Consider the following 15,909-nt stretch of genomic DNA (forward strand, 5'->3'; position numbering starts at 1 on the left):
TTAAGAAAGGACTTGTATCGCTGAAGTTCCTCGGAAATAATTTATACCGGGAATTAACAAACAAGCAGATATGTAACAGTACCATAGAGCCAGTATCTATGGAAGCATATTACACCGTCCAATGCCCATTCTTGGAGTAGCACACAAACTACTGTATTGTTATGAAATATTTGAAAAAAAAAATTAGTAAAATGCATGTACTGAAAACAGTTATCGAAATTGTCTAAAAACCGTAATAATTACCATTATGAAATATAACTAACATTTGAAAGAAAATATTTCATTCGTAGCATAAAGCTTTTGAAAATGTTTAATTTTACCTTTCCATTAGAAATTGACACAAAATTAATAAACATGCTTACTCGCACGTGCGCGACGTCCTTGCACGGTATGCGTAAACTTTTGATATATCGCATGTCCGAGAGGGAATGCCTGTTTAAGTGATATATCAAACAAAAGTGATTTGAAAATCTCTTTCTGTGATTGATGGGATCTTCACTGTGATAAGCTTCAAAGTGTGGAACAATAAAATTCAGCTCTTGCTACTGTTCCTGGAACAGACTTGTATGATGATGCTATTGTTATGACAGCGTAATTCACGTGAGGCTGGTAAAACGTAATGAGTATCTAGAAGGTTCAGGGAACATTACGAATAATCCAGTATTTGCTAGACGCTCTCTATTCCTGTATATAAGCGCGCCAGATAAAGCGAGACAATTTAATCGAAACTGGAATAGCAGACAGAGAGATTGAAGATATAGACAGATAATCGAGTCAAGCCGTAAATAAAGTGTGTAAATCATTGTGAATTATAGCGTGTGTTGAAGTGACTGTGGAAATTAAGTGTATTGCAAAGTTGTATTGAGAAAGAATAAATTAGTTTTATTTAAGAAAGGACTTGTATTGCTGAAGTTCTTCGGAAAGAATTTCTACGGAAAATTAACAAATGAACACAGACATAACACTATAAAAACTAGTAACTGTATCACATAAAACTTTATACCATTCACCAGCATCCACCTGCAAAATGTTTACATATTTCGAATCCATTTTCACATCACTAACATTGGAAGGTGTATGCATCTGAAAACTACAAGTTATTTCTTACGACTGAACATTTCAAGTCGTGATGTTGTCCTGCTTTCACGGTATTTCCTCTGTTAGACCATCAGGAATAGTGAGCACAAGATTTTGAAGAAATGATTATTCTAAAATAGAAAAGAGGGTTCATAAGACGTTTGAAAAATCCTGAACTTAATGATTTACTAGGTTTAGTATAGTATTTTTTATAAAAGACATTGAGAGTGAGAATCAACTAATAACTGTTAAACAGATTTAATTAAATTTTTGTATGTTTAGTCTGTCCAGGTTCCGACCATTCACCAAAAGTTTGTACTGATGAATGTCTCTCGCACCAGTGTCCGCTACATCCTAACTCTGTTTGTGTTGCTGACCCATGCAATAACTGTTCCACTAGTTTTATTAACCAGGATGACGAAGAAGTGAATTGTGAAGGTGAGAATTATACTTGTAAGTACGTACGTATATGTAAATATAATATATATACTTTTCTTTAAATAATAATTTGTGAACTAATTCATTGTATAGAGGAAATTTTTCCTATTGCTTCCGGTAAGGATTTGGAAAATGTGAATAGTTTTAAAACGTAACTCAACTGTTTTGACACTTACATGAGGTGACACTTCAATTTTCTTGACTTGGAGGCCAAAGTATTGTTACGACAGAGGTAGTCACGTGACGCTGGTAACACGTCATGGGGTTCTAGAAGAATCATGACTGTTCCCAACAACTCTAGTCTTTTCTACACATCCTCTATTTTAGTATATAAGCCGGCAAATAAAGTGACGGCAGAGATAATTGTAAACAGATAATCGAATCAAACCGTAAATAAAGTGCGTGAATGGTTGTGAATTATAGCGTGTGTTTAAGTTAAAGTGACTGGTGAAATTCTGTGTTTTGCAAAGTTGTATTGAAAAAAAAAACTAGTTTTATTTAAGAAAGGACTTGTATCGCTGAAGTTTTTCGGAACGAATTTCTACGGAAAATTAACCAACGACAAGAGACGTAACAGTATCATCTACGAACAAGCTTCAGATGATTTCTCAGCTTAAGTATACACCCCCCCAAACTTTTTCTTCTAAATGATTGATATGAAATATTGTTTTTCAATGTCATGAAATACATATCTCTGCTTTGGATTTTTACAGATTCATCACAAATTGTAACACCTCCCATACCCGTTTCAACGAAGTGTGAAGTTGTGAGAGAGCGCCACCTACAATTAGGTTATCCAGCAAACTCGTACATACCCCATTGCGATCTCAATGGCCAGTTCTTGCCTCAACAGTGTTTCACTTCAGAAGATGGCGTTGAAAACTGCTGGTGTGTGAATGAAGCAGGGGTACGATTAGGGGCTGAAATATTTCTTAAAGGGACACAGACTTGTGGTAAGTGAACAGACATCTTTGTTTTAATATATTAACTCAAGATTTCGTTGTTGTCAAAATTGCACAATACTTACATTAAAGATATATATGTGCTGAAGTTAAAACCCTTCACACTATATTTTATAGGAAACTGACAAATGGTCACTAACAATAAATGGAGTTCAATACCCACTCAGTAATTAACTACCGATATAGGTGATTGAAAATAACCCTTAATTTAGTTAATTTAAAAAATAATTGCTTTCTATTCTTTTCACTGAGTGAAAGTTCATCCAAACTGGACGCAAATAACGTTAACATTTTTTAGAAATAACTGCAAGGAATAGGAGCATTCACGCCAGCCAACAGGCACTCGATTGGTGCCGTTGAAGGTCGGGCTTTGGGTTGGGATTTGGTCCATTATAGACCAGGAAGGATCTGGTTCAGCGTTGACTTCTTCCTCCCTATCAGAAGTTGATGTTATTTTAATTGAACTGAAACTGATTCCTAGGTAATAACCCAGTTAGTATGTTGCTTTACTCACTCTGAAATAGCACCTTTCTCTATTTTTGTTGTTGCTACACGATGGGAATGAAACTGACCAGTCAGAAGCAAGGTTAATACTCTTGAGACTGCTCAAAACACGGAAGCACGTGAAGCATGGATGGTGAATAAATTGATTTATGAAGTGCTGTACAACTGCAAATTAAGTACATATGAAGGAATTTTCTAAACTTACAATGCCTAGCAGAATATCACCAGTGTTCTTGGAGTCTTTGGTGAGTAAACGCATTTTTTGTGATAAACAAGGGTGATCACGTGGCTCCATGGACAACGGGACACTTTAAACATGGTTTTACAGTTTCCCGTAAACTGAAAAACATTACCGTGTAAATTAACCATTATACCTTTGCTGAATTGAATATTGTTGCTTGATTACTGTGCATAACAATAATAATGTAGTTTTAAATAATAAAAAGAGAAGAAACAAAAAGGTCAAAGAATGGAATTGTGAAGAATAAACATTTAAACACAAAGTTGAAATTGCAGTAAGTTGATTCAATAATTTAATCGGATAGTACGTTTCAAATGTATAGTGTTTTTGTTTTCAATTCACGTCTTGTGTGGATAGAAACTAATCAGTGCTGCTATCGTTCAGTGTGAATTTACGTTCTTAAGAATAACATTTGATGTAACATTGAATGTTTAAAAATGGGTTAAGTTTGATCAATTCATTAATAGTAATACAGTTTTTGATCAAGAACTTTAACCTTGCAGTGAATCATCTTGTATTGTTAAGTATAACATGCGCTGTGGAAAACAATTTTTCGAATTTATAGCTCTTTATCATGTTTTCATATACCTATGAACTTCGAAAGCCTTGGTTTTAACTGTTAACAATGAGGTACGTTGGATGTATGAGCAACTATTTAACATGTTCTGTTCCTAGAAAATTCGAGAGCAAGGGTTTGAATTGAAGTACATTGTATTGTTGTAAGCTATATTTTCAATGTGTTAATTTATATGTTAGCTGAAGAGCACATGACGTTAAAACCAAGGAACTTCAACTGATATTTAGATAAGGATATATTGATTATAAACATCTAATCAGGGAATGAGAAAAAAGTGAAGTACTTAGAGTAGTGATCGAGAATTCAATGAAGTATGTGAAAGATGGAGTAGTTCATCGCGAAAAGATTAATCATTAAATTAGTCAGGTTCTTTTGTCAATTGAGTACATTTCTGTTAAATGCTATAATTGTATTAGGCCTACAATAGTTTAAAAGTTTATGTTGACAAATATATTTGTAAACTTGCTCCTACAACGTGTGTCAAGGTAAACGTCGCCTGTTGCAAATGCTATTGAAGAAATAAGTTGATTCCTTGTCGTTAAGTGGACTGCACTTAACATTATTTTAACCAGATAATCCAAAAGAACCCACTCAATGATAGAACACGTTACAACATCTTGTATCAGAAGTGAGATTTTTTTGGTGAAAATAAAATATAACTTGGACTAAACTGTAACTTCAACTCTTTCAGATGATAACACGGACAAGAAGCGAGATCGAAACTGTGATAGAAATAGTTAAACAGTTAAAATAAGATCAAGAGACGGGGAACTTTGAGAAGAATTTCAAACAAATATGAATTTGACTATAACATCCACGAAGTCTTTGGGGACGTACAGAGAGATTACAACAACAAATTATTGAGATAGAAAAAAAAACCATCAGTGATATACTAAAACACTTGAAAAACAAATTGATAAATGCAAAGATTAAATCAACCACATGTCGTTCTGCATCAGCTCAAGAATCTCAACCTAAAACACCATCTACTACAAAAGTGGAACATGTTTAGTCTACACCTGTGTTATTGCAGGACCTTTCTGGACTACCCTAGTCATGTACTGCCAAATACAGTTCCAGAATTTCTCTCTCTTATTCAACAACATTGCCCGAGTTATAAACCAATGGACTATAAGGTAAAGATACCATGAGAGTCACATCAAACATATTTCAAAATAATTTCCAAAGTGAAAGTGTGAAGTGGTGAAGAACAAGCCACTCATCTTGCTGCCCTTTTAAAAGGACCAACTTTTACAACATTAAATAACCTTTCAGCTGAGAGCTGTACAAATATTAAGCATTGGTAGCTGCCTCATCCAATAGGTCGGAAGTGATACACCAGAAGAAAGTATCCATAGAAAAGTTCTGGAACAGAGTATAGAAGAAAGAGAACCTTGTAGAAGGTTTGGAAAGGCTTACCCAATTATCTTGCTAGTTTTTCCACTTGAAATGATGAATTCATTTGCACGTAACCAAGTTATTGACGTCATAACAGATGAGGATACGAGTTAGGTTGAAGCAAGGTAGGTGTATGAAGCTCTCCAGTTGATGATGTAACTTAAGTATTAATTTCACAGATAAACAACTAAAGATGTGAAATTTCCTACCGTATTGAAGAAAGAAAATAGATTGATGTGAGCAGCAAGTTCCAGCAATATAAAAATTAGAAGATATCTCTATACCTCATGATGTGTGAGTGACTGACATCGAGGAAGAGTACATATTGGAGATTGACTTCATACAGAGACATGGATGCGAGGTAGAGCTAGCTTTGAATAGCTTCACAGTCTGTATCCAAGGAAATTCTTGTGTACTGCATGACATTAACTACACCAGAGATTGAACTTCCAGTGACAACAGGGATAGTTGTCATTTTACTACTTTGAAATGAAATGCTCATAGGAGAAATTGTAAGGAATGAATCTATATTTAACCACTGGGGCATAGTAGAACCAAACACTTGCATTTTCTAAGGGATTAATGGTTGAAAATGCCCTTCTGGATCCTAAAAATATAGATGTCATGCATGATTTTACCCAGGAAAGACTTAAATCAGCATGTAATATAATGAAAAGTAGCTATGATGTTAATTCAGGATTTCATTGAAATGACATAGTATGACTGAACAATTCTCATTACAAGAAAGGGCGAACCCCTAAAGATGTTGAGAAAGACCAAATGTTGTACTGAAAATAATCAATGATGTTTAAAGAATCCAGAAGGACTGCTAGTCCAAGTTAAAGGTCATCCACTATGAAAGTTTATGGAAGTAAATTGGCAAAAGAAAGGCCAAATAAATAACCCAGAGAAAGATTTACCAGTGGAAATTCAACCTGCTGAGAATTCCAGGGTTTCTATTCAGACCACTTTCAGAGGACAACTAAGGATAGATCTACCAGTGGATTTGCTCAGCCACCTACATAAGAACTTCCTCAGTGATGAGACAGGAAGTGACAATAGGCCATATCATATGTTTACAATAACCTTAGATAAAGAAAACCACCAAAAAGACTTAGTGCATTGACAGTTTAGTATTTTATCTTTGGATTAGGATTGTTCAGTTGCCTTTGCAATCCAGGATGTTAACTAGAAGGTGCATGATGTTAACATTGAGAAACAAAAATTAGTTGTTTTTAAATGTAAGTAATCAGTGAATGAGAAGTTAGTGAAGTATTCACTGAGTGAAGTTGTTGCTTGATCGAGTAAAATAAATAAGTAAGTTAATCAGATTTGTTATCAATTGGGTGAATTTCTATTAAACGAAACTACTGTACTTAGGTTTACAGTAGTTTCAGAGTTTATATCGAAAAACTTGTTGGTGAACTTTAGCCTACATCTTGAGTCAAAGTGAATATAGCCTGTAGCAAAAGCTATTGAAGAAATAATTTAATTTATTATTATGTGGACTGAACTAGGCATTAGTTTCGACATATAATTCAAAAGGATCCACTCAACAATAAAATGTTATAGTATTGTTACGACAGCGGAAGTCACGTGACGCTGGTAACACGTCATAAGATTCTCAAAGGATCTTCACTTTAACTGGCAACTCTAGTCTTTTCTAGGCACCCTCTTTTCTGGAGGTTGTATATAAGCCTGGCAAATAATTGCAGATAGATAGATATAGAGACAGATAATTGAGTCAAGCCAGCGGTAGTGACCATAAGTAAAGTGCGTGAATCGTTGTGAGTTATAGCGTGTGTTGAAGTTAAAATGACTGTGGAAATTAAGTGTATTGAAAAGTTGTATTGAGAAAGAATAAACTAGTTTTATTTAAGAAAGGACTTGTATCGCTGAAGTTCTTCAGAAATAATTTTTAAGGGAAATTAACAAACGAACAGAGATGTAACAGTATGAATGAATAAGCCTTTAAAGTGCCCCGTTTCTACAAACTTTGAAAACAAGTGTTGGATAATCTGCTAACATTGAAGCATAAAAGTATAGTACCAAAGTGTTTTTAACTCCATGTTTTTAAATGAAAACTAGAAGAGTATTTAAACCTTTACTTGGCAAAAATTCTCTGTAATTGTGACTTCTTAGAATAGATAGTTTGAATTAGTTTATCATAATGTGTTTCTCAATGTTTTCATGAATTTCTAATTTCATGTTATCACATTCAACTCTAAAATTATTCCTCACTTTAGATGATGCATTTCTTTTTTCTAGAGATGTGTTCAACAAAAACTTGTATAGTTACTTTAAGTCCCCGAGTTACTGTTTGTGAAGATTTTGTGATAAATTTTTAGTAAATGTTTCTTTCCTTCAGAAACTGTTATATTGAAGAAGATAAAGGTTGTGCTAGGCTTTTCATATAATTCATCGGCTCTTAGTAGATCAGCATCAGAAGATATCAAGAGGTATGTGTTTATTTATACAGAATTAGAGGATTGTACATATGTGTGTGTGTGTGTGAGAAAATTCTTGAGTAATATTTTTCATTATTTAGTTTATTTGAAATTCCAAGGTAAATAATGTGTAAATTAGAACAGTGTGAGATTACAGAAACAAGTTGTAATGGAGAGGCTTCAAGATATACTATCAGTGAATTAACTAAAAGGATTATCAATCGTGTGTTTAGCATCCATCACTCAGAGTAGCTGGCTCAATTACCATAAGGTTTTGTAAGCTAACTGGAAACTGTCTGAAGGTGTACATTGACTACTTTGTTTCAGGATTTACGTTAAAGGAGGAGGGGGAGTAAAATAAAACACAGTGTTACGACAGCGGAGGTCACGTGACGCTAGTAACACGTGATAAGTGTCTAGAAGGTTCATGAAGAGGCGAGTGCATTCTAGATGCCCTCTATTCTTGTATATAAGTGCGGCAAATAAAGCTAGGTAATTGGATGGCAGACAGAGAAACAGGGAGACAAATAATCGATTCAAGTCGTATGTAAAGTGCGTAAAGCAAAATAATTAATTGGATAGCAGACAGAGAGATAGTGAGACAGGTAATCGAGTCAAGTCGTAAGCAAAGTGCGTGAATCGTTGTGAATTATAGCGTGTGTTTAAGTGAAAGTGACTGTGGCAATTCTGTGTATTGCAAAGTTTTACTGAGAAAAAATAAGCTAGTTTTATTTAAGAAAGGACTTGTATCGCTGAAGTACCTCCGGAAGAATTTATATGGGAAATTAACAAACAAACAGAGACGTAACAACAGAAATAAAACACATTTCCACTTTTGTAGAATTTCAGCTTTGAATTTTAATGACATAAGTACTTAATCAGTTAAATGATTCAATTACTACCTTTCACAAAGCAGGGTATGCAATTAGTATTTAATGAGGTCACTAGGGATTTAATAACAAAAGAAAGAAGGGGAACATTGTCTAACCTTGTCCTTTATACAATTTTGCTTCTTTAATGGGTCTCCTCAGTTAGTTGTGATAATAAGTGTTTATCAAGATGTTCTGTTACCAATCTTGATTTTTCAGCTGTTTACTTTATTGCTCTCACATATTTAAATTGTTTTTATAAGTATTTAGTGAAATGTAATTTAATTTATGTGCAATGATGCTATAATTTTCAGTTTAGTTTCTATATACAATATGTCTCTAGGATCACTGTAGTAATCTAGCTTAAACTGTATATGTAACATGTTTGTACCTGTCATCAGGTTGGTGATGAGGCTTCTGAATGATATGGATGTGGAGATTGAGGAAGATAATGTTCAAGTGAAGATTTCATCATCAGGCGTAAATGTGAAGTTTAACTTGACTGGTAAGAACAAAGTGGATGCAGAGTTTCACCTTCAAGAAATGGTACGTTTACTGTTCATATACTTTAGTGACTTTAGCATACAGGGCTGTGTTCCACAAGGCCTAAAGCTTGATCTGTGATTGAATTGAATACCTAGACCCTTTGACAATCGATCTTGGAGGTGCTTCTGATTGGTTGCCCTGCATTTGAACTCTAGATTGGAGATAATTATGTTGTTCAGGTCGAAAATGCCAAATACCAGTCATACTTATGATTGATTGAATTGTAACTTGATATTTGCATTTTTTCAAACAAATATGCTAGTGTAACTAGAGAATCTTAAATGTGTTATTGATTTATTGCTCCTTTTCTAAAAACAAGTTACGTGAAAGTTGAGTTCTGAGAAAATAGATATATAAACAGTCCTTGAGAAAAGTAATAAAAACCTATTCAAGATTAACATAGGGCATTCATGAGTAGTGTAATTTTAAGGTTTAGTGACCACTGAAAATGCCTGATATTCAGAGGATTTTGAGAAATTATTTGGAATGTCTTAAAATTGCACAGGTTTATAGTTCTGTATTCTACAGACAATAAAAATAAACTTGTATAGCAAGAACTGCTGCAAACTTGGGACAACGTCAATTATGTTTCAAATAATTACATTTACTAGGTATAAAATTTATGCAAAGAAAATGAAAAGCTTCCATATTCTGCAATACAAGTTATTGTATGATGTCTATTTATTTTGACTTTGTCATACACAACATTTGATGCACACCAGCAAAGTTTTATTAATATTGTACATGAGAGGAATCATTATTGAATAAAGAAAAACTTGCAGTCTAGTAAACTAGAGAACGTGGAAAATAAAAAAGGGTCAACAACATTGTCATGTAACATCCAAGAATGGTGTGTAATCATTTTCACATAAAGTTACTCAAGGACTATTGGTGCTAGCTGTCTAATGTTTAAGTGATAGACTAGAGGTAAGGCAGCTGAACACCACCACCACCCATTGCGAACCTGATTGCTAATTTAATCAAATAGTGGGAGTTTACAGTCACTCTTATAATGCACCTTTGGCCTCAAAGTGCATAATGCAATTTTTATTTTGGGGGTTGCGTGATGCAAACCAAGGAACCTCAGATTCACTGTCCAGCAAGATAACCATTATGCCTCGCTTAGACCCCGTTGTAAGTAGGTGTTGTACAATTAATATTTAACTGACGATCTTCCAATTTCTGAGATTAGTTATTGTATGATACCTTTCTTAACAACAGTAGGCCGTTCACATTTTAGCTCCTCAAATATTGAGGGGGAAATACACATATAAATCCCCTACATAGGGTGAACAGGGTAAAAAAATTTTTCGTAATTCTTCTGCCTGCAAAATCATTTAGGATTAAGCTTTAACTTACCAACTGCCTTTTGTAGTTTTTGTTTCATAATGCAATTCTATATTTTATAAAAACTACTGTAAAATTGGCTTTTACAAAGTTCAGATAAAATCCTCCAAGCTGTAACAAGACCATTCGACTTCCAATTTAAACAGGAACCACACAGTACTATCGAGGCTGCTTTAGAAGCCTATTTGCATTAAAACACTCCAGACATGAACCATATTAACATTCCCAACAAAACCTACACCAGTATTTCTCAGGTAAGGAATGTAAAGATCAAATGTATGGTCTTAGATAAATTATAACATAATTTTACTTGTAACAGATTCACTCAACAGGAATCGAAATTCAATGATGAACAATAAAATGACTGCAACAACATGTTTATGTACTGTAACAAACATTTAATTCTTGAATGTTTCAAAATGTACATATTCCATCTTCAGCAAGCTATGTTGAACAAGGTAAAATATTAGATACAAAAATTTCTAAAGTTTCAACATGATGTAAAGAGTAATTAAAATACAAAGTAAACAGATGAAGTCATTTAAAAACCAGAAACAAGAAAGACAGGATAGTGCAACAGTTGTAACAATATTATACAAGTTACGGTTGTTGCACTATCCTTTCTTTCTTGTTTTTAATTGACTTCATCCTTTTACTCAGTATTTTAATTACTCATTACAAAATGTTGGAACTTCAGAAATTTAAAAATTCCTGTACCTACTATATTACTTTGTTCAATATAGTTTGCTCAAGATGGAATATGTACATTCCAAAACGTTTAAGAATTAAATTTTTGTTATATACATACACTTCATATGTTTATTGTTGCTGTCTTTCTATTGTTCATCATTAAATTTTACTTGTATTATTAGCTTTTGGCTCCTCTGGTGGATCCTTTTTAAAGGGAAGCAATATATGGAGGTTGTTCTTCACTGGTATGACTTGATAATTGTCACCTGAGAAAATAAGAACTTTAATGAAAAAACAATGAACAATTATAAATCCAATTGATAAGTAATATCACATAGGAACTGATTTTTAACAAACATTGTTTCTGAAAATAACCAAGTAATATCATTCAACAACAATTGCTACATACACAGTTTGCAGAAAACTCTGTCCAAGGAGCATGTAATTTAAAAAAGTAATAAAACCATGTTGTATAATTTAATGTTTTAACCCATAAAATTAGTATAGAAGAGTACTTAGAACTTGTACATAATACTCATTGACTTGTCTGAGCTTATGAAAACGTTTATAGCCTGAAACTGCAATTCCAGTATCTTTGTGCCAATGTAAGTATTACAGTAAAGAATGAAAGACTTTGAAAATGGAATGAAATGTGGTAAAATTGACTAAGTGTAAAACATTTGTTTCATAATGTTAGCTATGTTATGTTAAGCATTTTAACTTGTATGCTAGAAATTGAAGAAATTTTATTGTATTTGAATATTTCATGCTGTTTTCCTTCACATAATTGTTTTTCTCTGTTCACCATTTGGCTCAAGTTGCATTGTCCATTCTGTACTGATTGAGCGGGTACTTTCTTTGACCACATGTATTCTACAAGTCCTTCACCACATGCAGTAAAATGAAAACACAGTATACAACTGTTTCATTTCAGTGTTTATTCTTTTTCTTTCTCAAAGGATTCAAACATATTTTTGAGTAATTTAATGAAGGTTAAAACTGGTGGGTCTGTAATTACTTTGTTCTTCTGGCTCTTGGATTTTTTAAAGTAAAATGTGTATAACATGATTTGTAGGAAATCTTGTTGACATGTGTGTACTTGCATCTTCAGAAAAGACAAAAGCAACACGAAATTTTAATGTCATCACTAGAACTAAAACTTTTGAGGAAGTAAATATGACAAGGAATGCAAACTTCTTAAACTCTCGCTGAAACTTTTCATATTGAGCTTTAAATCGACATCTCATTTCTTACTTTACAGATAAAGAATCTATCGTTAGAGATTAATGGCATAAAGATGTCAGCTGACTTGTACATATCCACATTTTCCCATTTTTTGAACTCTGATGCAACCCATGAAAACAGAATACTGGAACATATGCTGGTTAACGTTCAACCGAATAACGATGTTCAACACTTGGGATCTGTGGTTGTTCTAACAGTTGTGGCTGGTGGAATTGGAGTCCTTGTTCTCTTGCTGTTAGTTGCTGTTATGGTAAGTCGATTTCTTAACATATTTATTAGTACAGTGGACTAGCTGCTAAGAAAGTCCTATAAAGCTACATTCAACTGTGAATGACTTTTCTTTTTTACAGATTTACAAGAGCTCCAAAAGAAGATATTTTCCAAATTTCAGTAAAGAAAATTTGGTAAGACATTTTGATTACCACTATTTCATAGGATGCTAATACTTAATATTATGACACTGTAGAGAAGCAAGTACAAGCTAGACAACTGCAGCTTAGGTGAATGTTACTAGTGATTTGTAAATATGAGCCACTGAAATGCCTTTTTTAAAAAGATGTAAAAGATAATAATGTTTTGTTAATAAATGGGTAAAAAAAAAGATAAGTATTTTGCTGCTCACTGTTAGACACCACATATTTGTATGTTTGTTATTAAGCAGATATTATTAGGCATTTTAGTTTCTTAAATTTTCTTTTTCCTTTTAGTTGGACGTTCTCTATCTTTTGTGCTAAAAAAAGTACCAAAGTGGTTTATTTAAATCTATTACATTTAACTAGTACTGAAACCGTGTAAAGTATAATTATGTTGCTAGCCTAAACTCTTCGTTTTTCTTAGATTTTCAAACTTTCCTGCAATTCCTTGATGTTTAGAAGTTTGCTGAAATTCCTAAAAATTTCTCAAAAAAGGGGGTTGGTCTAAAACAGCACTAATACTATTTGAAATTCTTAGATTTTGCATAATGCTTATGAAAAACCGAATTATATAATATTTGTTGCTGTTTAAATATCTAGTTAACCCTATTGCCATGGGTATCCTTTACAGCACATGACACAAGGTTTTAGTGTCTTACATTAAAAATTTTATTAAACTACTTTCTGTTATACCAATTAGTATAGCGTAAAACCTTAGCCAATAATCCATATTTCAATAGTATTTAAGTTTTAAGTTCTTAATTCAAAAAGGCAAAATTTAAAAAAATTCTTAATTCCCCTAGTGTGACAGACATGAGACATTTTCTCTAGGTATCTTTTCTTCTCTATTTTATCCACCACTCCTCCAGTAACTACAAAATTAAACGTAGTGTTACGTCTCCGTTTGTTAATTGATTTTTCCGTAACTTCGTTCCAACGAAACTTTAACGACACAAGTCTTTACTTAATAAAACTGGGCAGAGTTATATTCGGAAAGAATAAAGTATTGAGATTAAGTGTATCCCGAGCTAAAACAACACTGTAACGAACGAACGTTAACTTCAACAATACCGTGTGACTGCAGTTCAATTACTCACTATCTACCCAGACACGTTACATTCCCCTCTTATATATATCCGCCTACCCTATATCTAGTAAGAACTAGAACATTCGCCAAAGTACAGGATAATTCAAGAAAGGAGAGAGCGTGAGAATCACATGATCTCGATGACGCAACAATATTGTGTGTGTTATACAGCATGATCTGCAATAATCTAAACTTAGGATATTTTTAAAGGGTGAACTTTCCACACTGTTTTCTAGTAATATATAGTTATTTCGTTTAATTTGTGAAATGGAAAATAATATTCACATAACATTCATTATATGTATTATTACAAAAACATGCACACATATACTGTGAACATTGAATATATGAGCATTGAGTCATATATATATATAAATTTATCATAAATTTAATATATATATATATATATATATTAGTTTATGCATGTTCTACTATTATGTTGACAGTCTCGTCTTTTAGGCATTTTGTTCGTGTTTTTTTCTTGTTATTAAGTTTCCTTGTTTGTTTCTTACTAAGCACAAAGCTATCTTTGCTGTTCCAACAGCGGGTGTCGAAACCCGAGTTTTAGCGTTATAAGTTCACAGACTTACAGCTGAGCCACCGGGAGGAGCTATGCAATTAAGGGGAATTCTAACTGTGCACTGCTTTTTATTTACTTTATCAGAGAGTGAGACATAAACAGTTGTTGTTTTTTCACTTTCTACAATCTTGTACAGATGTCAGTTATTTTTCTGAGGACTGATATCACATATACGCAAGTGACGATGAATTAAAAGTTAGAAATAATGATGTTATAGCTTATGTGTTTTGTTGTTGTTTCAAATTTAGAACTTTCTCGAAGTATGTATTGTTGTTCAGTCTAAGAAAAATCTAACGTAAAGTGCTGAATGTGTGGCCTAACGTCTGTAAATTTATTTAACGTTCTAGGACTACTTGAGCAGTATAAAATGGGAATTGGGCTAGAGTAGATTGAATATTGAATTTGTGTATTTAAGAATGTGTATACACTCACGTGAAAGAAATCTATCATTCTATAGGTATTTGAAGAACTTGTAACATTCCGCCACAGTTTAATTCTTCGTATTGCTAGCCGACATTGGGCAGTTTGTACATAATTGAATAAATAGAGTTATTTAAACATTTGTTCAACAACAAATTTCGTTTATTTCTAAGGCTGAAAAAAAAACTTGAAATGGTTTACAGAGATACACCCGTTGGAAATACGAATTGGGTAGCACTACAAAAACTTTTGCAGTCAGGGCGATTTTCTAGGCGATCAAATATAAGGTTCTGCATATGAAGGTCATGTGGCTTTTATGACCATTAAATGTTTTATTCTCCAAATGTAAATATAAATATGAAATATATTAGATTTCAATACTAAAATTTAAAAGTTTAATCCGCTTTTAATATAAAAAAGTAGCATTTAGAGGAAGATTGGTTTCATGTAAATCCCGCAAATATGTACTAACTGTAACAAAGGAAATTGTTTGTGAAATTTGACCTTCAGTTGTCTCGTTAGTTTCATGTTCAGTGTTTAATCATTTGTATTACTTTCCATAAAAAGGGAATTATTTTAAAAACAAGTATCAGAAATATTACAAAAATCAATAGCTCTTTTTTAACATGGGCTTGGTCAAACTGACCGACCTCTGAAAATTTTTAGTGTATTTTCACAATATTTAGTAAGTTTTTGTAGATATTGTTACGCCTCCGTTCGTTAGTTAATTTTCCGTAAAAATTCTTTCCGAAGAAACTTTAGCGATACAAGTCCATTCTTAAATAAAACTAGTTTATTCTTTCTGAATACAACTTTGCAATATACTTAATTTCCACAGTCGCGCTATAACAAACGCTATAATTACCAACGAACGTTTCACGTGCTCAACTCAACTGTCAGTTACACATTATTGCCGTCACTTCTTGGCGGCTTATATATATAGAAGACTACTGCATATCTAGTAGCCTCTCGAGACTTCAGGAAGGGACGTGAACGTTCGAGAATATGACGTGATACTAGCGTCACGTGACCCCCGCTGTCGTAACACTGCCCTTCCTTAGTATTGTT

The 15,909-nt window shown here is 33.2% G+C and overlaps 1 protein-coding gene across 2 annotated transcripts in view; it reads left to right on the plus strand.

Moving 5' to 3' along the window:
- The window catches only part of LOC106465053, a 32,368-nt gene that overhangs the window by 9,865 nt on the left and 6,594 nt on the right, over positions 1-15,909 (plus strand). The window contains exons 6-11 of one of the 2 annotated variants that reach the window (XM_022392866.1): positions 1,360-1,530; positions 2,229-2,468; positions 7,566-7,656; positions 8,915-9,059; positions 12,358-12,591; positions 12,692-12,745. In XM_022392866.1, the coding sequence (XP_022248574.1) occupies positions 1,360-1,530; positions 2,229-2,468; positions 7,566-7,656; positions 8,915-9,059; positions 12,358-12,591; positions 12,692-12,745 (935 nt within the window). The remainder of the gene's footprint in view (positions 1-1,359; positions 1,531-2,228; positions 2,469-7,565; positions 7,657-8,914; positions 9,060-12,357; positions 12,592-12,691; positions 12,746-15,909) is intronic. The other variant, XM_013925246.2, reaches the window with a different exon arrangement.

The sequence above is a fragment of the Limulus polyphemus genome, unplaced genomic scaffold (genome assembly GCF_000517525.1).
Source record: "Limulus polyphemus unplaced genomic scaffold, Limulus_polyphemus-2.1.2 Scaffold1819, whole genome shotgun sequence".
In the NCBI taxonomy this organism is placed as follows: Eukaryota; Metazoa; Arthropoda; class Merostomata; order Xiphosura; family Limulidae; genus Limulus; species Limulus polyphemus.